Source organism: Lepidochelys olivacea, assembly GCF_965140295.1.
Source record: "Lepidochelys olivacea isolate rLepOli2 genome assembly, chromosome: 2".
NCBI lineage: Eukaryota > Metazoa > Chordata > Testudines > Cheloniidae > Lepidochelys > Lepidochelys olivacea.
The window spans coordinates 142,582,994-142,604,172 of record NC_140412.1 but is presented as its reverse complement, the minus strand read 5'-3'; the positions used below and the strand labels follow the sequence as shown (position 1 = coordinate 142,604,172).

The 21,179-nt window shown below is 43.6% G+C and overlaps 1 protein-coding gene across 3 annotated transcripts in view; it reads right to left on the bottom strand.

Moving 5' to 3' along the window:
* Nucleotides 1-16: 16 nt before the first annotated feature.
* The window catches only part of LOC311515301 (carboxymethylenebutenolidase homolog), a 31,793-nt gene continuing 10,630 nt past the window's right edge, over nt 17-21,179 (bottom strand). For all 3 annotated transcript variants that reach the window (XM_084618284.1, XM_084618283.1, XM_084618282.1), the window contains 4 exons: nt 15,511-15,618; nt 10,990-11,132; nt 10,356-10,447; nt 17-1,089 (listed from right to left, as the gene is read on the bottom strand). In XM_084618284.1, the coding sequence (XP_084474410.1) occupies nt 910-1,089; nt 10,356-10,447; nt 10,990-11,132; nt 15,511-15,618 (523 nt within the window). In that variant the 3' untranslated portion in view covers nt 17-909. The remainder of the gene's footprint in view (nt 1,090-10,355; nt 10,448-10,989; nt 11,133-15,510; nt 15,619-21,179) is intronic.

Genomic DNA, 21,179 nt, shown 5'->3' with positions numbered 1-21,179 from the left:
AGAATTATTTGATGCTGTATGTTTATACTCAGAGGCTGCCATGACGAAGAAATCCTTTAATTTTACCAAGTTTTTTTTTTCACCACGATTATCACATGCCAGAAATGTAAAACAGTGCATCAAATTACAATAAGGTAGATAAGATGATAAAGTAAAAGTTTCTTGTTTAATAGCAACCACAGTATGCAATTTCACAGTAAGAAGTCCCCATACTTGCACTACATTATCATTGTAAATTCCCAACCTGAGGTAAACGTAGGCCAAGTGGCAGCCAGGATCCTCATAGGGAAAGGAAAGACCCAGGGTCATCTGAGAAAGCAGTTCCTTGTTGTTGCCCTGTCCACCCCCCAAATTTTGGGGGAAAGTTACTCCACTGATGACATCTAAGAAATCCAAAGTGGCCATGAGAGTACAGGTCTTACAAGTCTAATCTCTCAGGTTTGGATTCAGCAAAGAATCTAAGCATGTGCTTAAATTAAGTATTGATGATTTAAGCACATGCTTCAATAAATACTTTGCTGAACTGGGGCCACAATGCACAGTTAATTGTAACTCACCAAAAATGTGAGGAGGATAAACCTCAAGGAACTTGGAGAACTTTTCCCAGCACATTAGAACAATATTAAGTTAAGTTGAATCTGAGAATCATTTAATAGAATTCAACTTGAAATCATGTGTGAATAACTACAAAATAAAAGTACAATTCATTAGTGTCAAAAAGTCTCTCCAACGTTCTTTGTCAAACTTCTATTAATATGGCCTGTGTGTTTTCCCTAAAATATAATTTATCAAATATTTATCCCTAAAATAATTATAGAAAATGTTTTCCCCATAAAAATATAATTTAATTAGATGATTATCACAGTATACTAAGTGATTTTGTTTTGCAGGTCTGGCTATATGCTTCTGTTAAATATATTTATTTAGCCAGCTGATCATGTCCTTTCTTGCTTCCTCAATGTAAGGTTTATCTTGAGGATTAATATCTTCTCTCCTCCGATGTACAAAACCATGAGTTTGCCCAGGGTAAGTTTTAACTCTGTAATCAACTTTACAGTGTTGTTTCAGCTTCTGCTCCAGTAAGGTGACCTGTAACACAGAACATTCTTCCATAAGGGATACTGATTTAACCTAGGTTTCAGAGTAGCAGCCGTGTTAGTCTGTATTCGCAAAAAGAAAAGGAGGACTTGTGGCACCTTAGAGACTAACCAATTTATTAGAGCATAAGCTTTCGTGAGCTACAGCTCACTTCCTCAGATGCATATCGTGGAAACTGCAGCAGGCTTTATATATACACAGAGAATATGAAACAATACCTATTCCCACCCCACTGTCCTGCTGGTAATAGCTTATCTAAAGTGATTTCCAGCACAAATCCAGGTTTTCTCACCCTCCACCCCCCCACACAAATTCACTCTCCTGCTGGTGATAGCCCATCCAAAGTGACAACTCTTTACACAATGTGCATGACAATCAAGCTGGGCTATTTCCTGCATAAATCCAGGTTCTCACATCCCCCCCCACCCCCATACACACACAAACTCACTCTCCTGCTGGTAATAGCTCATCCAAACTGACCACTCTTCAAGTTAAAATCCAAGTTAACCTAGTGCATCTTGCCAGTTCTCATCTTGCCTACTATTTGACTCCTTGAAATCCATGCTGTATCCTCACCCTGGTACTTTCTCTACTAATCTCACACTCAGGCCAACCTCTTTATACAGGTTCTTTTAACTACAGGAGAAACTATCTTTGAAATAGGACTCTATAAAATGATACTGTGACACTGACAGACCAGCCAATCTGTGTATGTCCAATAACAACTTAACAGGCGGCATTACAACTGTAATCAAAACAATTTACTTGTATGTGAACTTCAAAGAGATGTACTAGACCAGCATTCATTTGTAGTAACAGAAATCAAGGGGAGGTGTTAAGTGTATTTGTCTGTGTTTACGAATATCCTTTTAGAAGTTTAACAAGGTAACTAAATTAGCTTGTTAATGCTAATTTCCTTTCATGTCTTAATTGCCTGACATTATGTATGCAAATGGTTCAGTTAACCTTAAGGTCAAAGATGCAAGATACCGTAGGAAACTAATAATATTATCTATATTGTCTTCAGCTTAATTATCTGTGTTATAATGAATGACCAGCTGGTGTCTTATAGTGTAACTAAATCACCTGTGTATACATAGGAACTAGAAAATTAATTTAAAAGCAAATGTCAACAAACTATCTGCACTGCCTATTCTTCCTCTGGGGAAGGCCCTGCTGTGACAATTTCTGTGAGGAGACTTGTCAGCCTGCTAGTGAGCTATGAAAGAGAAGCCTTGGGCCTGATCCTGTCATCTCAGGTCTGCTTAAACATTAAGCAGGGAAGGTCTAAACCACAGGACCAAGATCTCCAGGTAATTACCTGGATTATCCTGGAATTCTCATGGAAAAACTCTAACAGACTCTACATCTGAACTGCCTATTGGACTATAACCCTTTGAATTGATTCCAGAGAGACTTTTACAATCTAGCAGTTTATTCCAACATTGTTATGATCCTGAACTATGAATACTGAAAATCACTTGTATGTATACGATCCTTTAACCATTCAATAACTTTCTTCTTTTCTTTCTTTTTATATTATTAAACCTTTAGTTTTTCAGTTACTAAAGAATCGGCATCAGCATGATTATTGAGTAAGATCTGAGACTCATACTGACCTAGGGATAAGTGTCTGGTCCTTTGGGACTGGTGAACCTCACATATAGTGAATCAGGTTTTCAGTAACCTCTCACTATATTAGACCTGTTTGCCTAGATAGGAGGCAAAGGGTGGAATGCTTAAAGGCATCTTTGGTTTCTTGTTAACCAGTGTGGTGCTACAGAAGCTCTTTTGTTACTGGCTTGGTGAATCTAAATATAGAATAAACCACCATTTGGGGGGGATTGTCTGCCCTATTTTTTGCACTCTGCCCTGAGTGTGGCGTTCTCAGTGTGGCCCATGCAGGCACGCACTCATATATACAAAACATACTGACAAGTCCAATAGCCTCTCAGGAGTTAATGCAAAGATCACACATTGTTATTTGTTACAGGTGGAATATGTAGTAATGTTTAAAGTTAAAGCTGCAGAAGCATTTTCATTCATGAAAACTGAAGAACTACTAAGTGTGGTATGTAACTGTAATGAGGTGGAGTGCCCTTATTCCTGCACTGAGGGGGTTAATTCACCCTTTTGGACACAGCTAGCCCTGCTCCTTCCCCCTTGCAGGAAGTGCAGGGCAGGACAGGAAGTATAAGGGCAGGGTCTCGCAGTTCAGTGGGGGTCAGATGAGGGAAGGAACCAGATGTCCTTTCCAGGAAGCTGAAACACCCACAGAGCTCACAACAGGGTGCGGACGCTTCTAAGCCAGCTTGAGGGAAAGGCAAGGAATCCAGAGCAGACACGCAGAGACAGACATCCAGTTCACAGACAAGGAACCAGGCCCCCAGAGGCCATGGAGCAACTCAAGCAAACACCAGTAGGAAGCAGGCCAGGGAAAGGGGACACTGGACCTGTTGTGTTGCCGGGAGGTGAAGCAGTGACCTCGCATTTCCCCACCAATCCAGCAACAGGATCACCCATCACTTCAAGTACCCTGGGCTTGGACCCAACGGAGCAGGATGGGCCCGGGTCCCCCTACCCTGCCCCACACTCTGCACTCATCCAGCCCCTAACCCCTAGGCCAAGGGGCCTGAGCCATTGGCTGTTTACTGCTTAGCCCACACTCAAGGGGCCTGAACTATTGACTGTTTACTCAGCCCATGCCCAGACGGCCTGAGCCCTTGGCTATTTATTGCCTTAGCTCTCAGCCAGGAGACCAGAGCCACAGACTTCTTACTAGTCCAGCACCCATCCAGGAGGCCAGAGCTAGCACATGCCCAGTGGCTCGGCCACAAAGCAGGATGACTAACCTCTCCACTTGGCATGAGCACCAAGTTCCTGCTGCCACCGAATGGGGTGCCCCAGAGAAGACCTCAGAAACCTTACAGTAACCTATCACTTAAATCAGCTCCTGTACTAGATGACTGGAAGAGAACTAATGTGACTCCAATTTTTTAAAAAGGCTCATAGTCGATTTTGGCAATTACAGGCTGGTAAGCCTAACTTCAGTACCAAGCAAAGTGGTTGAAACTCGAGTAAAGAACAGAATTATCAGACACATAGATGAACACGATTTGCTGAGGAAAAGTCAGCATGGCTTTTGTAAAGGGATATCATGCCTCACCAAGCGATCAGAATTCTTTGACAAGGTCAACAAACATGTGGACAAGAGGGATCCAGTGGATACAGGGTTCTTGGACTTTCAGAAAGCCTTTGACAAAGTCCTTCACCTAGCTCTTAAGCCAAGTAAGCGGTCATGTGATAAGAGGGAAGGTCCTTTCATGGATCAGTAACTGGTTAAGAGAGAGGAAACAAAGATTAGGAATAAATGGTCAGTTTTCAGAATGGAAAGAGATAAATACTCTTTCCCCAGGGATCTTATTGTTCAACATGGTGTTCAACATGTTCATAAATGATCTGGAAAAAGGGGTAAACAGTGAGGTGGCAAAATCTGCAGATGATACAAAATTACTCAAGATAGCAGTCAGCTTTGGACTTAACTAAGAGTTACAAAGGGAGCTCACAAAATTGGGTGACTGGGCCTCAAAATGGCAGATGAAATTCAATGTTGATAAATCCAAAGTAATGCACATTGGAAAACATAATCCCAACTATACATACAAAATGATGGGCTCTAAATTAGCTGTTACTACTCAAGAAAGAGATATTGGAGTCATTTTGGATAGTTCCCCTGAACATTTTGGATGTTAGGAACCATAAGGAAAGGGATATATAATATCATAATGCCACTATATAAATCAACATCACACCCACACCTTGAATACTGTGTGCCGTTCTGGTCATCCCATCTCAAAAAAGATATATTAGAACTGGAAAAGGTACAGAGAAGGGCAACAAAAATTATTAAGGGTATGGAATAGCTTCTGTACGAGAAGAGATTAAAAAGACTGGGACTTTTCAGCTTGGAAAAGAGAGGACTTAGGGAGGATACTATAGAGGTCTATAAAATCATGAATGGTGTGGAAAAAGTGAATAAGGACATTGTATTTACTCCGTCACATAACACGAGAATCAGGGGTCACCCAATTAAATGAACAGGCAGCAGGTTTAATACAACAAAAGGAAGTACTTCTTCACACAATGCACAGTCAACGTATGGAACTCATTGCTAGGGGATGTTGTGAAGGCCAAAATTATAACAGGATTCAAAATAAGAATTAGATAAGTTCATGGAAGATCCATCAATGGCTATTAACCATGATGGTCAGGGATGCAGCCCCATGTTCTGGGTGTCTCTAGCCTCTGACTTCCAGAAGCTCAGAGTGGACGATAGGAGACGGATCACTGGATGATTGTCCATTCTATTCATTCTCTCTGAAGCATCTGGCATTGGCCCCTATTGGAAGACAGGATACTGAGCTAGATCGACTATTGATCTGACCAAGTATGGCCATTGTTAGATCCTTATTCTAAAGGGTTCTCTATAGAAGTTTACAATGTTGGGCTGCAGTTTGGCACATCTGACAACCTGTGAGTGAATGATACTGAAAACTTCAGGCAAAAACATTGCAGCCAATTTTTAGTATAAAGCAAGTGCAGCTGAGATAGGGGAGAAACATTTGAGACTCTTTTTGAGGAGCTCAGCAGAAGGTGGTAGAAGTGGGAAATTTGGCAGTGACTCAATCCCTATGTCACTGATGCGAATGTCAGTAGTTCTATGAAAATCAGTTTTAATTTTGCTGAGTGAAGGCTTTTAGAAAATGTACTTTGTGCATGCACACTGGTTTGTATTATAGGATAAACTAAAACGGTATCTAATAACAGTATGAAGCCAGCGCATTTGCAATGACATTTGAAGACAAAACACTCTGTGCATATCAGTAAACCAGTAGAATATTTTCAAAGAAAGCTTTCTGAGTTCCAGACTGGCCAGCTTATAATTAAAAAAACTTCAACTATTTCTACAAAAGCACTCAAAGCTTCATATGCCGTCTCCCTTCTTATAGCAAAACCAAAGACGCTGTAGACAACTGCACACGATCTGATTCTGCCTGCCACTGTGGAGCCTGTAGAAAACATGCTTGATAAAAAAGCAGCCAATACTCTCAAAAAAGTATCCTTATCAAATGACATTGTGTGTCGTAGAATTGAAGACATGGCTGAGGATACTGTCTCTCAACTTGTAGAGAAACTTAAAATGGCAAAAGCATTTGCCCTTCAGCTTGATCAGTCCACGGATATCAGTGGAGAAGCTCAGTTGATTTCTTATGTTTGATACCCTGAAACCACTGATATCAACAAGCACATACCGTGTTGCAAAAGTATAAAGGCAAACTCAACCGGAGAGTATCAGGGGGTAGCCGTGTTAGTCTGTATCCACAAAAACAACGAAGAGTCCAGTGGCACCTTAAAGACTAACAGATTTATTTGGGCTTAAGATTTCATGGGGAAAAACCTGAAGAAGTGGTTTTTTACCCACGAAAGCTTATGCCCAAATAAATCTGTTAGTCTTTAAGATGCCACCGGACTCCTTGTTGTTTTTCAACCAGAGAGGACATTTTTAAACTAACTGACTTTTTTTTCGGAACATGATTTGAGTTGGAATTTATGCAAATTCATCTGCACTGATGGGACCCCTGAAATGACTGGGAGAGTGAATGGACATGTAGCTAGAATCAGGAAAGAAAATCCTTCCTTGCAATGGATGCACTATATCATACACAGAGAGACACTTGCTTCAAAAAAGATGATTTCTTCGCTGCAGGAAGTTTTAAACGAGTCTGTCAAAATTGTCAACTTTATCAAGTCCAGGCCACTCAATGCTTGCCTGTTTCACATTCTTTGCGAAGAGATGGGGTCAGAACATCAGCAACTGTTGCTTCACACAGAGGTTTGCTGGCTTTCAAGAGGGAGAGTACTTGACAGACCGTTTGAATTACGCACAGAAGTTAGAATCATAGAAGAATCATAGAAGATCAGGGTTGGAAGGGACCTCAGGAGGTCATCTAGTCCAACCCCCTGCTCAAAGCAGGACCGATCCCCAATTATATCATCCCAGCCAGGACTCTGTCAAGCCTGATCTTAAAAACTTCTAAGAAGGGAGATTCCACCACCTCCCTAGGTAACGCATTCCAGTGTTTCACCACCCTCCTAGTGAAAAAGTTTTTCCTAATATCCAACCTAAATCTCCCCCACTGCAACTTGAGACCATTACTCCTTGTTCTGTCACCAGCTGCCACTGAGAACAGTCTAGATCCATCCTCTTTGGAACCCCCTTTCAGGTAGCTGAAAGCAGCTATCAAATCCCCCCTCATTCTTCTCTTCCGCAGACTAAACATCCCCAGTTCCCTCAGCCTCTCCTCATAAGTCATGTGTTCCGTTCCCTAATCATTTTTGTTGCCCTCCGCTGGACTCTTTCCAATTTTTCCACATCCTTCTTGTAGTGTGGGGCCCAAAACTGGACATAGTACTCCAGATGAGGCCTCACCAGTGTCGAATAGAGGGGAACGATCACGTCCCTCAATCTGCTGTCAATGCCCCTACTTATACATCCCAAAATGCCATTGGCCTTCTTGACAACAAGGGCACACTGTTGACTCGTATCCAGCTTCTCGTCCACTGTCACTCCTAGGTCCTTTTCAGCAGACTGCTGCCGAGCCATTCGGTCCCTAGTCTGTAGCGGTGCATTGGATTCTTCCGTCCTAAGTGCAGGACTCTGCCCTTGTCCTTGTTGAACCTCATCAGATTTCTTTTGGCCCAATCCTCCAATTTGTCTAGGGCCCTCTGTATCCTATCCCTACCTTCCAGCGTATCTACCTCTCCTCCTAGTTTAGTGTCAACTGCAAACTTGCTGAGGGTGCAATGCACACCATCCTCCAGATCATTTATGAAGATATTGAACAAAACCAGCCCCAGGACCGACCCTTGGGGCACTCCACTTGATACCGGCTGCCAACTAGACATGGAGCCATCGATCACTATCCATTGAGCCCGACAATCTAGCCAGCTTTCTATCCACCTTATAGTCTATTCATCCAGCCCATACTTCTTTAACTTGCTGGCAAGAATACTTTGGGAGACAGTGTCAAAAGCTTTGCTAAAGTCAAGGAACAACACGTCCACTGCTTTCCCTTCATCCACAGAACCAGTTCTCTCATCATAGAAGGCAATTAGATGAGGCTGACTGGCCTGTAGTTCCCAGGATCCTCCTTCTTCCCTTTTTTAAAGATGGGCACTACATTAGCCTTTTTCCAGTCGTCTGGGACTTCCCCCAATCGCCATGAGTTTTCAAAGATAATGGCCAATGGCTCTGCAATCACATCCGCCAGCTCCTTTAGCACCCTCGGATGCAACGCATCCAGCCCCATGGACTTGTGCACGTCCAGCTTTTCTAAATAGTCCCGAACCACTTCTTTCTCCACAGAGGGCTGGTCACCTCCTCCCCATGCTGTGTTGCCCAGTGCAGTAGTCTGGGAGCTGACCTTGTTCGTGAAGACAGAGGCAAAAAAAGCATTGAGTACATTAGTTTTTTCCACATCCTCTGTCACTAGGTTGCCTCCCTCATTCAGTAAGGGGCCCACACTTTCCTTGACTTTCTTCTTGTTGCTAACATACCTGAAGAAACCCTTCTTGTTACTCTTAACATCTCTTGCTAGCTGCAACTCCAGGTGTGATTTGGCCTTCCTGATTTCACTCCTGCATGCCTGAGCAATATTTTTATACTCATCCCTGGTCATTTGTCCTATCTTCCACTTCTTGTAAGCTTCTTTTTTGTATTTAAGATCAGCAAGGATTTCACTGTTAAGCCAAGCTGGTCGCCTGCCATATTTACTATTCTTTCTACACATCGGGATGGTTTGTCCCTGTAACCTCAATAAGGATTCTTTAAAATACAGCCAGCATTTCTTTCTGATCTTTCATCCCCTCTTACCTCTGTTTGTCAACACTGTGTAGTTAGCTCAACTTGCCTACATTGCAGATATATTTAGCAAGCTGAATGATCTAAATTTGTCCATGCAAGACCGTGACACTAACATTCTGAATCTCTATGACAAAGTGAATGCTTTTATCAAGAAAACTGAATTCTGGAATTCCAAATGTGGAGACAAGGACTTTACCTGTTTTCCACTGCTTGAATACTGCGTATTGAATACTGCTTGAATGATGCACATATATCACAGAGAATTCTTTCCGAGGTATCTACCTGGTGGGTCTTGTCCACATGTCCAGGGTCTAACTGACCACACATATTTGGGGTCGGGAAAGAATTTTTTCCTGGGTCAGACTGACAGAGACCCGGGGGAGGGGGGCAGGGGTTCACCTTCCTCTGCAACAAGAGCCACAGATCACTTTCAGGTTTAAACTCGTGTAAATGGAGAATTCTCTGTAACTTGAAGTCTTTAAACCATAATTTGAGGACTTCAGTGACTCAGACAGAGGTTAGGGGTCTATTCCAGGAGCGGGTGGGTAAGGTACTGTAGCCTGCAATGTGCAGGAGGTCAGACTAGACGATCACAATGGTCCATTCTGACCTTAAAGTCTATGAGTCCAGGCCCCAGTCTCTTTCAGCACATGGCTCTGATGGTGAGTGAGGCTCGGGAAGAGTACTGCATCAGTCACTACCGAAGCTATGTGTAGTAAATGAGGCAGGGGTCCACAGAACACAAATGTGAAATGCATCTACAAAAACCAGGCCTCCAGTCATTGTCACCAAACATCCTTTATCCAGCTGTCCCCATCTCAGTCCCTATTCAATACCTCCATCACTGGGGAAGCCTGGAAAAACAGCTGAGACTTTCAGTGTCATGAGGGTTACCTAAATCCATGCTTTTGTGAACCAAGGTGGGATGTGAGTTCCATAGCCAGCTAGTCTGCTCAGAGAATGCCCCATTCCCGATTACAGCAGGGTGACAGCCTTAGCAACTCCAAAGGATCAAAATTGCTTTGACATCTCAAGGGAGGGGTGAGATTTTTGGAAAAAAGTGTTACTAATACCAATTCTGAGGCAGAAAAGGCAAAACTTTTTCAATGCCATTTTCTGGTTTTGTTTTGGCTTTGGTTCCTTGGTCCTTCACTCAGCTTAGACAATGAAAACAAAGGTAGTAAATTTCCATTTTCTTCTCTCACTCTCTGGTTCTCATGCACTACCACCAGGCTGTTCTGTGTTTCAGCTTCCAAGACTGATGGGACAGGTTCAAGTCCAAAAAAGAAAATAATACTGATCAACAGAGGTTTCATTTAAAAAAGCAACTTACTTGATCAAGAGGAATGACATCATCTTTTTCACCAAAAATGAAAAATGTGGGCTTCAGTAAATTGTATCTGTCATCAGAGTCCCTGATTATTCCTAGGAAAAAATTCAAAAAAGTGTTTAAAATGTAGTGATACAGCTTCCAAGGTGAACTGTATTTTCAGAGTTCAAAGTTTCTCTTTGCTTCAGCAATATTCATTTCTGTTTCATTATTCAAATGTTTCTGCACCAAATACTAGGTGTACATCACCTTTAAAATCACACAATTTAGAACACAGCTAAAAACCCCTTTGAGACACTCAAGAGACTAAATCCCCTTCGAACTAACCCCTCAAGCAAAAGACTGAATATCTGAATTAATAAGATTTGCAAGTTATCCTGTGGCCTCCTTTGGACCAATGGGGGAAGCAAATTCTATTGTAAACAGCCAAAGAATTATAATCCAGGACTGTTAGCAAGGCTAACTCAGCTGACCTCATCTTTTGGGATAGAGCATAAGGAGAAGTCCATACCTGAAAGGAAATGTCACAACTTCTTTGCCAACTCAGGATGAAAGAAAGCACTCTTGGCCACCTCAGTTGGAACTATTACACATATGTAAGTGAGCCTGATTGCATTCCCATGCATTCTCCACTTACCATAGACAGACACACCTGCCTTTAACTCAGGGTATTTCATCATCAGGTGATGTACGACAATGCCACCCCAGCAAAATCCAACAACACCAATCTTCTTTGCACTGCATTGCTGCTTTAGATACCTCAAGACAACATCAGCTTCCCTACAACATATAAACAAAAGTGAACTAAGGAATCCATAGTAGAAGCACTCCCTGAAAATCAGAAAAGAAAATACAAAAGTACATAAAATTGTCCCCCCCACAACTTCTCTCTGTTTGTTTTTAATTTATATATGCTTTTTTTAAAGAGAGATATTCGAGCCCGAGATTAGGGGCTGATAATCTAAAATGCAGGCTGACAACCATAACTCAGTTTCCAAAAAGAGATGAGTATTTAATATAATTAGTTCATCCAGAAAGGGACAAATGAGAGGTATGAGAGGAAGACATGAATAACACACATTGGAAGGAAATATAAATGTGTGGAAACAGAATAATTTATTACACTACAGACCTCAGAGGCAGAAGAATTAAAACTGATCTGTGAAGATGGCTCAATTCTTATCTTGTATATAAGTATTTTAAAAAGTGGTAGAGCAGTCTCCAGGGAATGCCATTAAACAAACAATTATAACATTGATGATAACTGTAATTTAGCTCTTACACAAAATGTCTGGTGTACTGCAGGAAGGGAAGTGTAACAAATCTGGAAAAGGTCTGCATATTGCTCTAACAGCTGGATTTCCAAAACATGAGGTACTCCTCAAACACCAGCCAGCCCAGAGGGAGACATGACCACTGCAGAGGTATTAAAGCAGGGGTTCTCAAACTGGGAGTCAGGACCCCTCAGAGGGTCATGGGGGGGTCACAAGCTGTCAGCCTTTACCCCAAACCCCACTTCCTCTCCAGCATTTATAACGGTGTTAAATATATTTAAAAGTGTTTTTAATTTATAAGGGGGGGTTGCACTCAGAGGCTTGCTATGTGAAAAGGGTCACCAGTACAAAAGTTTGAGAACCACTGTATTAAAGGGAGTTGATGTTGGGAAGGAGGGGGGAGATGTAACATCTGAGCCTACACTCTACCCAAACAACTCTTTACTTCAGACACTATCCCCTACTCCCCTGCACCTGGGCATGTGAAATATGAATCAGACCAACACAAGACTCTACCACCAGCCCCTCAGCACTAAAACCTCCAGTGAAACGCCAGACACTTTGTCTGTCCAATTGGGACCAACATTTAGAACATGTAAGGTACAGGGAGGAAATGCCAGGCAGAGCCTAACACCTCCTCCCCTGAGCCATTGTCTTGTGCAGAGGAGGTGTGATGCTCTCCTACAAACGGGTAATGAGAGCAATGAGCCAAGAGTATGCTGGATGTGGATCAGTTGTGTCTTCCATAATCCCTGCACTGCTTCACAAAACCCTGACAACCCTCACCCCACCCCCGCTCAAAATCCCAAGAAAGAGATGTGCTTTGCAGTGTGCCCGGAAGGGTAACAAATCTGGGCTCTGAGGAACCAAGGGGGAAGTGAATTCTGAGGCCAAGGACCCTCATGGAAAGCACCCTGCCAATGGTTCCTTCTCATTTATACTCAGGAGACACCAACTCCAGCACCTTTGCTGATCACAGCTGTAGCAGTATGGCACAGGTGGGGGGGGGAGAATCTCACAGGCAACCAAGACCAAAACCATTTTAAGCTTGACATGTAGAAACTAACACCTTGAATTCCCTTGGAAGCTTATTAGAAGCTAGTGCAGTGCACTGGTGTAATTGTGCTTCCAACATGCAACTTAATAACTGCACCATTCTGCACCAGCTTCAGCTTCCAAAAGGTCCCAAAGTGTAGCCCTAAGTGGAGCACATGAAAGCAATCTAATCCTGAGGTGACAAACACATGGATATTTGTGGCAATGTCCCTTCATCAAAGAGAAATGTCTTGCCAGGTGCAGATGGAATAAAACGCTCTTGGCTACTGCCAGTACCTGGGCACCCAGGAGCAGCTCAGAATCTAACAATGCCCACGTGTACCAGTTTTATAAATAGCGGCCATGCTCTCTCAATGAGAGGTACTGGTACAATTCCTGCCGATTCTTCTGCCTGCTTCCACTGGCCACCAACATTCTCTCATCTTGTCTGGATTGAGTTGCAGCCAGCTAGCTGTCATTCACAACCCTTTCTAATCACAGAGTAATTTGTTCTATTGCTCCAACCATACGATTGAGATGCAGATCTAAGTATCAGCAACACACTGAATAAATCAGACTCCGTATCTCCTCCCACAGGCCTCATGTATACACTGTACAAGAGAAATAATAATATAAACCCTGTGGTACCCTGTAGGAAAGAGCCTTTGGGACAGAGGAACAAATCCCCAAAACTACCTTTGGGATCTCTCAGAGGTACGCACAGAGCCATACAAGAGCAGCTCCATCGACCCTGCCAGGGTCCATAAACAAGCCAACAAAATCTCATCATCAAATGACTGTTACAGAAATTGGCACAGACACTATCTTTGTCCATTTCTGGGTGGAGTTTATCAACTAATGCAACCAGTGCACTTTCTACCCTTTACCCAGGTCCAGATCGACAGAAGTCAAGGTCAACTAAGGAATCAAGAAACTGCCACAGCGGCCCCACCTCAACCTTCTCAACTACCTTTCCACAAAAGTGGGATGAGGGACACAGCTCAATAGCTGGGCAAAGTTGATATCAAGGATAGTTTCTTGAGCAATGGCCTCACAATAGCATCTTTCAGAGCTACCGAAGCTCTGTCCCTCACCCCACCTACCACAGGGACACCCTGAAAATCTTAACTGACAATGCACCAGTACTTTCTTATTGGCCTTACTCGGCCAAGGAGGAAAAGGGTCCGACTCATAGGTTTTAGCATGAAGCACCTCAGTATCTCCATTACCTCAGTGAGCAAAACTAGCTGAAACCCAACCAGGGAAGACTCAATGCCTGTCCCCTCAAGTTATTGTTCTTTCTTCCTTGCAATAAACAACTGAATCCAAATCCAAGCAATTTAGTCTGCAAAGTAATATGAACATTCTTGACAGTAAAAAAGATTGTATTCTAACTATACATACTAACTCTCTTAGTTAGGCAGTAAAGATTCATCCAGATGTCAACCACTTGGGACAGTTATGCTGTGCACAACTTTTCAGAAACTATGGTGGAACCAAGGAAACCTTTCCACACCACTGTTAGGATATAGATATTCAGGCCTGTCTGTGAAGGCTTATACGCTAAGAATTTAGGTGTATTCTTATCACTTGGCTAGTTATAGAGGTATAAAAGAAACAATCAAAATCACTGTCTGCCAGTATAAGAGCCTTCTCTTACTGTGACAGTCTGAGGCCCTGTTCTTAGGCTAAGACCTTTGGCTAAGCAGCTGGGGCAGCCATAAGCTGGGAAGGGACCGGTCACATCCTCACATTCCAACCTAGTCACATTGAAAGAAGGTGCTATTGGGCTGTTAGGAATACAATCCTGTCCTGATAACACCTATCGCCTCCAGAGAAAGGAAAGTGCCTAGAAGATGTAAAAGGAAACTTAGTTTGATAGCATCCTGTCTGGCAAGAACTCACTTATCAATAGCTGGGATGTTAAATCCTCATTTCTGTGATTGTTCTATCACTGTAGTCCCCATTTCCCTATTGTTTGTCTGCATAATCTCTATCTGGTTCTGTGATTGTTCCTGTCTGCTGTATAATTAATTTTGCTGGGTGTAAACTAATTAAGGTGGTCGGATATAATTGGTTACATAATCATGTTACAATATGTTAGGATTGGTTCGTTAAATTTCAGTAAAATGATTGGTTAAGGTATAGCTAAGCAGAACTCAAGTTTTACTACGTAGTCTGCAGTCAATCAGGAAGTGTGTGTGGGGGGGAAATGGAAACAGGGAATGGGGGTCGGGAAATTGGAATCATGTTTAGCTAAGGGCAGGAATGGGAACAGGGACACAGGTAAGGCTCTATGGTGTCAGAGCTGGGAAGGGGGACACGAAGGAAGGAAACTGGAATCATGCTTGCTGGAAGTTCACACCAATAAACATCAAATTGTTTGCACCTTTGGACTTCGGGTATTGTTGCTCTCTGTTCATGTGAGAAGGACCAGGGAAGTAAGTGGGTGAAGGAAGAAGCCCCCTAACCACCACTGTCATATAATCTTAAAATATTGATATGTTTCAGTTGGTCAGTCTCCGAAAGAGACTTGTGCCTTTGGCTGTCTCCTCTCTCACAGGTCATTTATAAGTTCTGGTGACCTGTGAGGAGGAAGCTGGTGGACACAATGTTTAGCAGCTATTGCACCAACATCCAAAGACTATAATAAAGTCCTATCAACAAATGATAGAGTTCTCCACTGGAAGAGCAACCTCATCCCTTAAGGCAGCCTGGTCCCCGCCACCGCCAAAGGTGGAACATTTAAACCAGCCCATCAGGCTGGTAGGCTAGGTGCACCCCAATCTCAGACCAAAGAAAAGAATAGTTGATCCATGACAAGGGATGTCATCCCTCTTGCATCTTACTGGTCTATTTTTCTGGCATCTCGTGTTTTCAGCCATTCACCAAACGTGGACCAGTCATCAGAAGGATTCCAAGGTTCTTTTCCCACAAAAAAGTCGGGGCAGATGGCTCTGTATGAAAAATCAAAGTAAGTTTATTTATCAAATCCTGAGATGTTTTGTAATCTTTTAAACCAAGGAATGTTTCCATTAATCTGTGATATGGTAGTGATTTCACTCCCCTCAATTTTGTCCTTTGTTAAATATTATTAATAATTCTTTAAAAGTATAAATCATTATTTTAAATATATATACAAATAAATACGATTTGCTTAACAATATTCCTTTAATGATTAAATCACATAAGCTCATTTGCCATGACAATGGGTATAGGGATACTCCCTTTTTCCAATCCTTTGTCTGTCTTGAGTATTTAGACTGAAAACTCTTTGGGGAAGATAACATTTCTTACTGTGTTTTTTACAATGCCAGCATAGTGGGACCCAGTCTGAGATGGGGTTTGAAGGTTCTACAGTAATACAAAAAATAAAATAGTTATTAACTGACCTCCTAAGGAATGACTGGCTGAAATAAATGGCCAAACTCAAGTGCTGATATCCTGATAGTCCACATTTCAGATTTTGTGGGCAATATCATGCTATCAGTGCCTACACAGAAGTCCCTGTCATAAATATAAAGGGAAGGGTAAACACCTTTAAATCCCTCCTGGCCAGAGGAAAAACCCTTTCACCTGTAAAGCATTAAGAAGCTAAGATAACCTCGCTGGCACCTGACCAAAATGACCAATGAGGAGACAAGATACTTTCAAAGCTGGGGGGGACGGGACGCAAAGGGTTCTCTCGGTCCGTGTGATGCTTTTGCCGGGACCAGAGCACGAATGCAGGTCAGAACTCCTGTAAAGAGTTAGTAAGCAATCTAGTTAGATATGCGTTAGATTCTGTTTTGTTGAAATGGCTGATAAAATAAGTTGTGCTGAATGGGATGTATATTCCTGTTTTTGTGTCTTTTGATTCTCTGTGTTTTGAATCCGATTACCCTGTAAGGTATTTACCATCCTGATTTTACAGAGGTGATTCTTTTACTTTTTCTTCAATTAAAATTCTGGTTTTAAGAACCTGATTGCTTTTCATCGTTCTTAAGATCCAAGGGTTAAGATCCATAATGTTCACCTATGCAAATTGGTGAGGATTTTTATCAAGCCTTCCCCAGGAAAGAGGGTGTAGTGCTTGGGGGGATATTTTGGGGGGGTGGGGGGAAAGACATTTCCAAGTGGGCACTTCCCCTGTTGTTTGTGTAACACTTTGGTGGTGGCAGCTTTTAACCTAAGCTGGTAATAATAAGCTTAGGGGGTCTTTCGTGCAGGTCCCCACATCTGTACCCTAGAGTTCAGAGTGGGGAAGGAACCTTGACATGGTGGCAGAGCAGTGGGATTAACTTGAAATCATTCTGAGATCAATTTGAGATTTTTGTGAACCAAAAGCATAGATTTTAAAAGGACTTTTTTTTTTCCTTTGGGCTGCTTGAAAGCAGGTTTTAAGCTGAAAGCAGTTAGAGTTTTTTTGTCTCTGCTTGGGGTCCAGAGCAGAGACAAAAGGGAATTGTCTTTTGTGAGCTGGAGTTCTCTCTACCTAAAGGCAGGGTAGTTAACCTCCTGCAGGGAAATTCACAAGTTCTTCACAGACCTGAAGACGTGGGGGTTTTTTCTAGCTAAGAGCAACTAGAGGGTTTTCTGCCTATTTGCCTGGAGACAAAGGTGTTAGGGTTTTTTTTAAAAGGATTTTTCTGTAGGCTGACAATCACTATCAGAGAACACAGGTATCCGGTCACAGCACAACCTTTTTTTTTTTTTTTTTGACAAGCCAAGTTTTTTGTTTGTTTGTTTTATTTCTAACTTTCGGGTGTAAAGTTAGTTAAAAACAGAGAGGCAACCATGACAGAGCCCAAGGCAGAAACAGCCAAAGAGGATTCCCACAGGAGAGAACTGGAGGCAGCGAACGAGGCAGAAAAAAACCAAGAGGCTGCCCACAGGAGAGCTATGGAGGCAAGGGAAAAAGAAACGGAGGAGAAGGAAAAAGAGAGGAAGCATGCCGAGGCGGAGAAGGAAAAAGAGAGGAAGCATGCACTGGAGTTGGAGAAGGTAAGGGCTGGAGCGGAATCTACTAGATAACCCTAACCATCCTTCCCCAACAATCCACAAATGGGAGCGACTATGTTCACAGTATGATGAATCCAGTGATATTGCTGAATATTTTCTCACCTTTGAGAGACTGTGCACTCTCCATAAAATTCCTGAAGCTCACAAGATGACCACATTGGTCGCAAAATTGACTGGAAGAGCTCTGGACATATTCAATAAGATGCCTACTGATGAGGCTTCTGACTATAATAAGTTCAAGAATTTGGTTTTAAAGCAATTTCAAATTACTTCTGAAAAGTACAGAGTAAAATTTTGAACCCTTAAGAGAGGGCCTGGACTAAGTAATGTGGCTTATCTAAACCAGATGAAGGATCTGTTAGATAAATGGGTTGAAGGAAGGGGTGTCACTAGCTTTGATGGAATGTGTGATTTGATAGCTCAGGAGCAATTCCTGAATATGTCCAAGGAGGAAATAAAACAATGTTTATGGGATAAGGAAATGGACTCAGCAGAAAATCTTGCTTCTTATGCTGATCAATACAAGCAGTCCCAGACCACCAGAGAAGCGGGGCAAGCTGGAACAAAAGAGGTGGAGGGAGGAACAACCCTGGTCGCAGTTGGAGCGGATACCAGAAGGGACACCCTCAGACCACACCCTACTACCGGGGGCAGCCCAAGGCCCGAACTACACACAAAGGAATACTCCAGACACCTTATCGTCCTGCCACACCGTTCCCCAGCAACCCACCTTGCCCCAGTGACCCATCAGCTGGACAATGTTTTAAATGTAACGAGCCGGGGCATGTAAAGGCCAACTGCCCCAAGAACCCCAACAGATTACAGTTCATTGCACCGGAATCACACCAGAGGTCTCAGGCCCAGATACCTCCCAGATTCCCTCAGAGCGGAGGGTAACTGTGAATGTGGACGGGAAGATGGTCTCCGCGTGGAGGGACACCGGAGCACAAGTGTCGGCTATCCATGCTTCCTTAGTGGACCCCAATTTAATCGACCCAGAGATCCAAGTGACAATTCAACCCTTCAAGTCCAACTCTTTCAATTTGCCTACAGCCAAGTTGCCTGTCCAGTACAAGGGCTGGTCAGGAACGTAGACTTTTGCAGTCTATGATGATTATCCCATCCCCACACTGTTGGGGGAAGACTTGGCCAATCATGTGAAGCTAGCCAAGAGGGTGGGAATGGTCACCTGCAGCCAGGCTTAGCAAGCAGTCACGCCGAGCTCTGTTCCAGAAACTTCTACCAGGACCCGGTCAGAGGTGATAGAACCGAACCCCATGCCAAGTCTGCAACAGCAGTAGTAGATCCAATCCCAGAGACCCAGACAGAGCCAGCCGCAGAACCATTGCCAGCACTGAATCCAGTACTTGCAACCCCAACACCAGAGGGCCTCACTGAACCTGAACCGGCAGCAGCTGATAACTCTATACAAGAGGCTCAGCTGGAGCCTGAACCCCAACATAGTGCACCACTGGAGAGTGGTTCACAGTCAACGGAAACAGGCTCATCCCCTACATTGCTTCCAGAGGGACCAAGCATAGGTCCACAATCCAATGAGGAACTGATGTCTCCAGCATCAAGGGAACAGTTCCAGACCAAACAGGAAGCAGATGAAAGCCTCCAGAGAGCTTGGATGGTGGCACGGAGCAACCCACCGCCTCTCAGCTCCTCTAATCGATCCAGGTTTGTTGTAGAAAGAGGACTTTTACACAAGGAAACCCTTTCTGGTGGACACCAGGAAGACTGGCATCCTCAGACAGTTGGTAGTTCCAACTAAGTACAGGGTCAAGCTCTTGAGCTTAGCCCATGATCATCCTAGTGGCCATGCTGGGGTAAACAGGACCAAAGACCGTTTGGGGAGATCATTCCACTCGGAGGGAATGGGCAAGGATGTTTCTACCTATGTCCGGTCTTGTGAGGTACGCCAAAGAGTGGGAAAACCCCAAGACCAGGTCAAAGCCCGTCTCCAGCCACACCCCATCATTGAGGTTCCATTTCAGCGAGTAGCTGTGGATATTCTGGGTCCTTTTCCGAAAAACACACCCAGAGGGAAGCAGTACATACTGACTTTCATGGATTTTGCCACCCAGTGGCTGGAAGCAGTAGCTCTAAGCAACACCAGGGCTAAGTGTGTGTGCCAGGCACTAGCATACATTTTTGCCCGGGTAGGTTGGCCCTCCAACATCCTCACAGATGCAGGAACTAATTTCCTGGCAGGAACTATGGAAAGCCTTTGGGATGCTCATAGAATCTCAGGATTGGAAGGGACCTCAGGAGGTCATCTAGTCCAACCCCCTGCTCAAAGCAGGACCAATCCCCAATTTTTGCCCCAAATCCCTAAACGGCCCCCTCAAGGATTGAACTCACAACCCTGGGTTTAGCAGGCCAATGCTCAAACCACTGAGCTATCCTCCCCTCACCCCTCATGGAGTGAATCACTTGGTTGCCACCCCTTACCATCATCAAACAAATGGCGTGGTGGAGAAATTTAATGGAACTTTGGGGGCCATGATACATAAATTCGTAAATGAGCACTCCAATGATTGGGACCTAGTGTTGCAGCAGTTGCTCTTTGCCTACAGAGCTGTACCACATCCCAGTTTAGGGTTTTCCCCATTTGAACTTGTATATGGCCGTGAGGTTAAGGGGCCATTACAGTTGGTGAAGCAGCAGTGGGAAGGGTTTACACCTTCTCCAGGAACTAACATTCTGGACTTTGTCACCAACCTACAAAACACCCTCTGAACCTCTTTAGCCCTTGCTAAAGAAAATCTACAGGATGCTCGAAAAGAGCAAAAAGCCTGGTATGATAAACATGCCAGAGAGTGTTCCTTCAAAGTAGGGGACCAGGTCATGGTCTTAAAGGCGCTCCAGGCCCATAAAATGGAAGCGTCGTGAGAAGGGCCATTCACGGTCCAGGAGCGCCTGGGAGCTGTTAATTATCTCATAGCATTCCCCACCTCCAACCGAAAGCCTAAGGTGTACCATATTAATTCTCCAAAGCCCTTTTATTCTAGAGAATTAAAAGTTTGTCAGTTTACAGCCCAGGGAGGAGAGGACGCTGAGTGGCCTGAAGGTGTCTACTATGAAGGGAAAAGTGCTGGTGGTGTGGAAGAGGTGAACCTCTCCATGACCCTTGGGCGTATGCAGTGACAGCAGATCCAGGAGCTGTGCACTAGCTACAAGCCGACGTTCTCAGCCATCCCAGGACTGACTGAACGGGCATACCACTCCATTGAGGCAAGTAATGCTCACCCAATTAAAGTCCAACCTTACCGGGTGTCTCCTCAAGCTAAAACTGCTATCCTGGATCTCCCATTCTATATGCTACAGATGGGGGTAATCCGCCCCCCTGGCAGTGCATGGGTATCTCCAGTGGTTCTAGTTCCCAAACCAGATGGGGAGATACGCTTTTGAGTGGACTACCATAAGCTAAATGCTGTAACTCGCCCAGACAACCATCCAATGCCACGCACAAATGAACTATTAGAGAAACTGGGACGGGCCCAGTTCATCT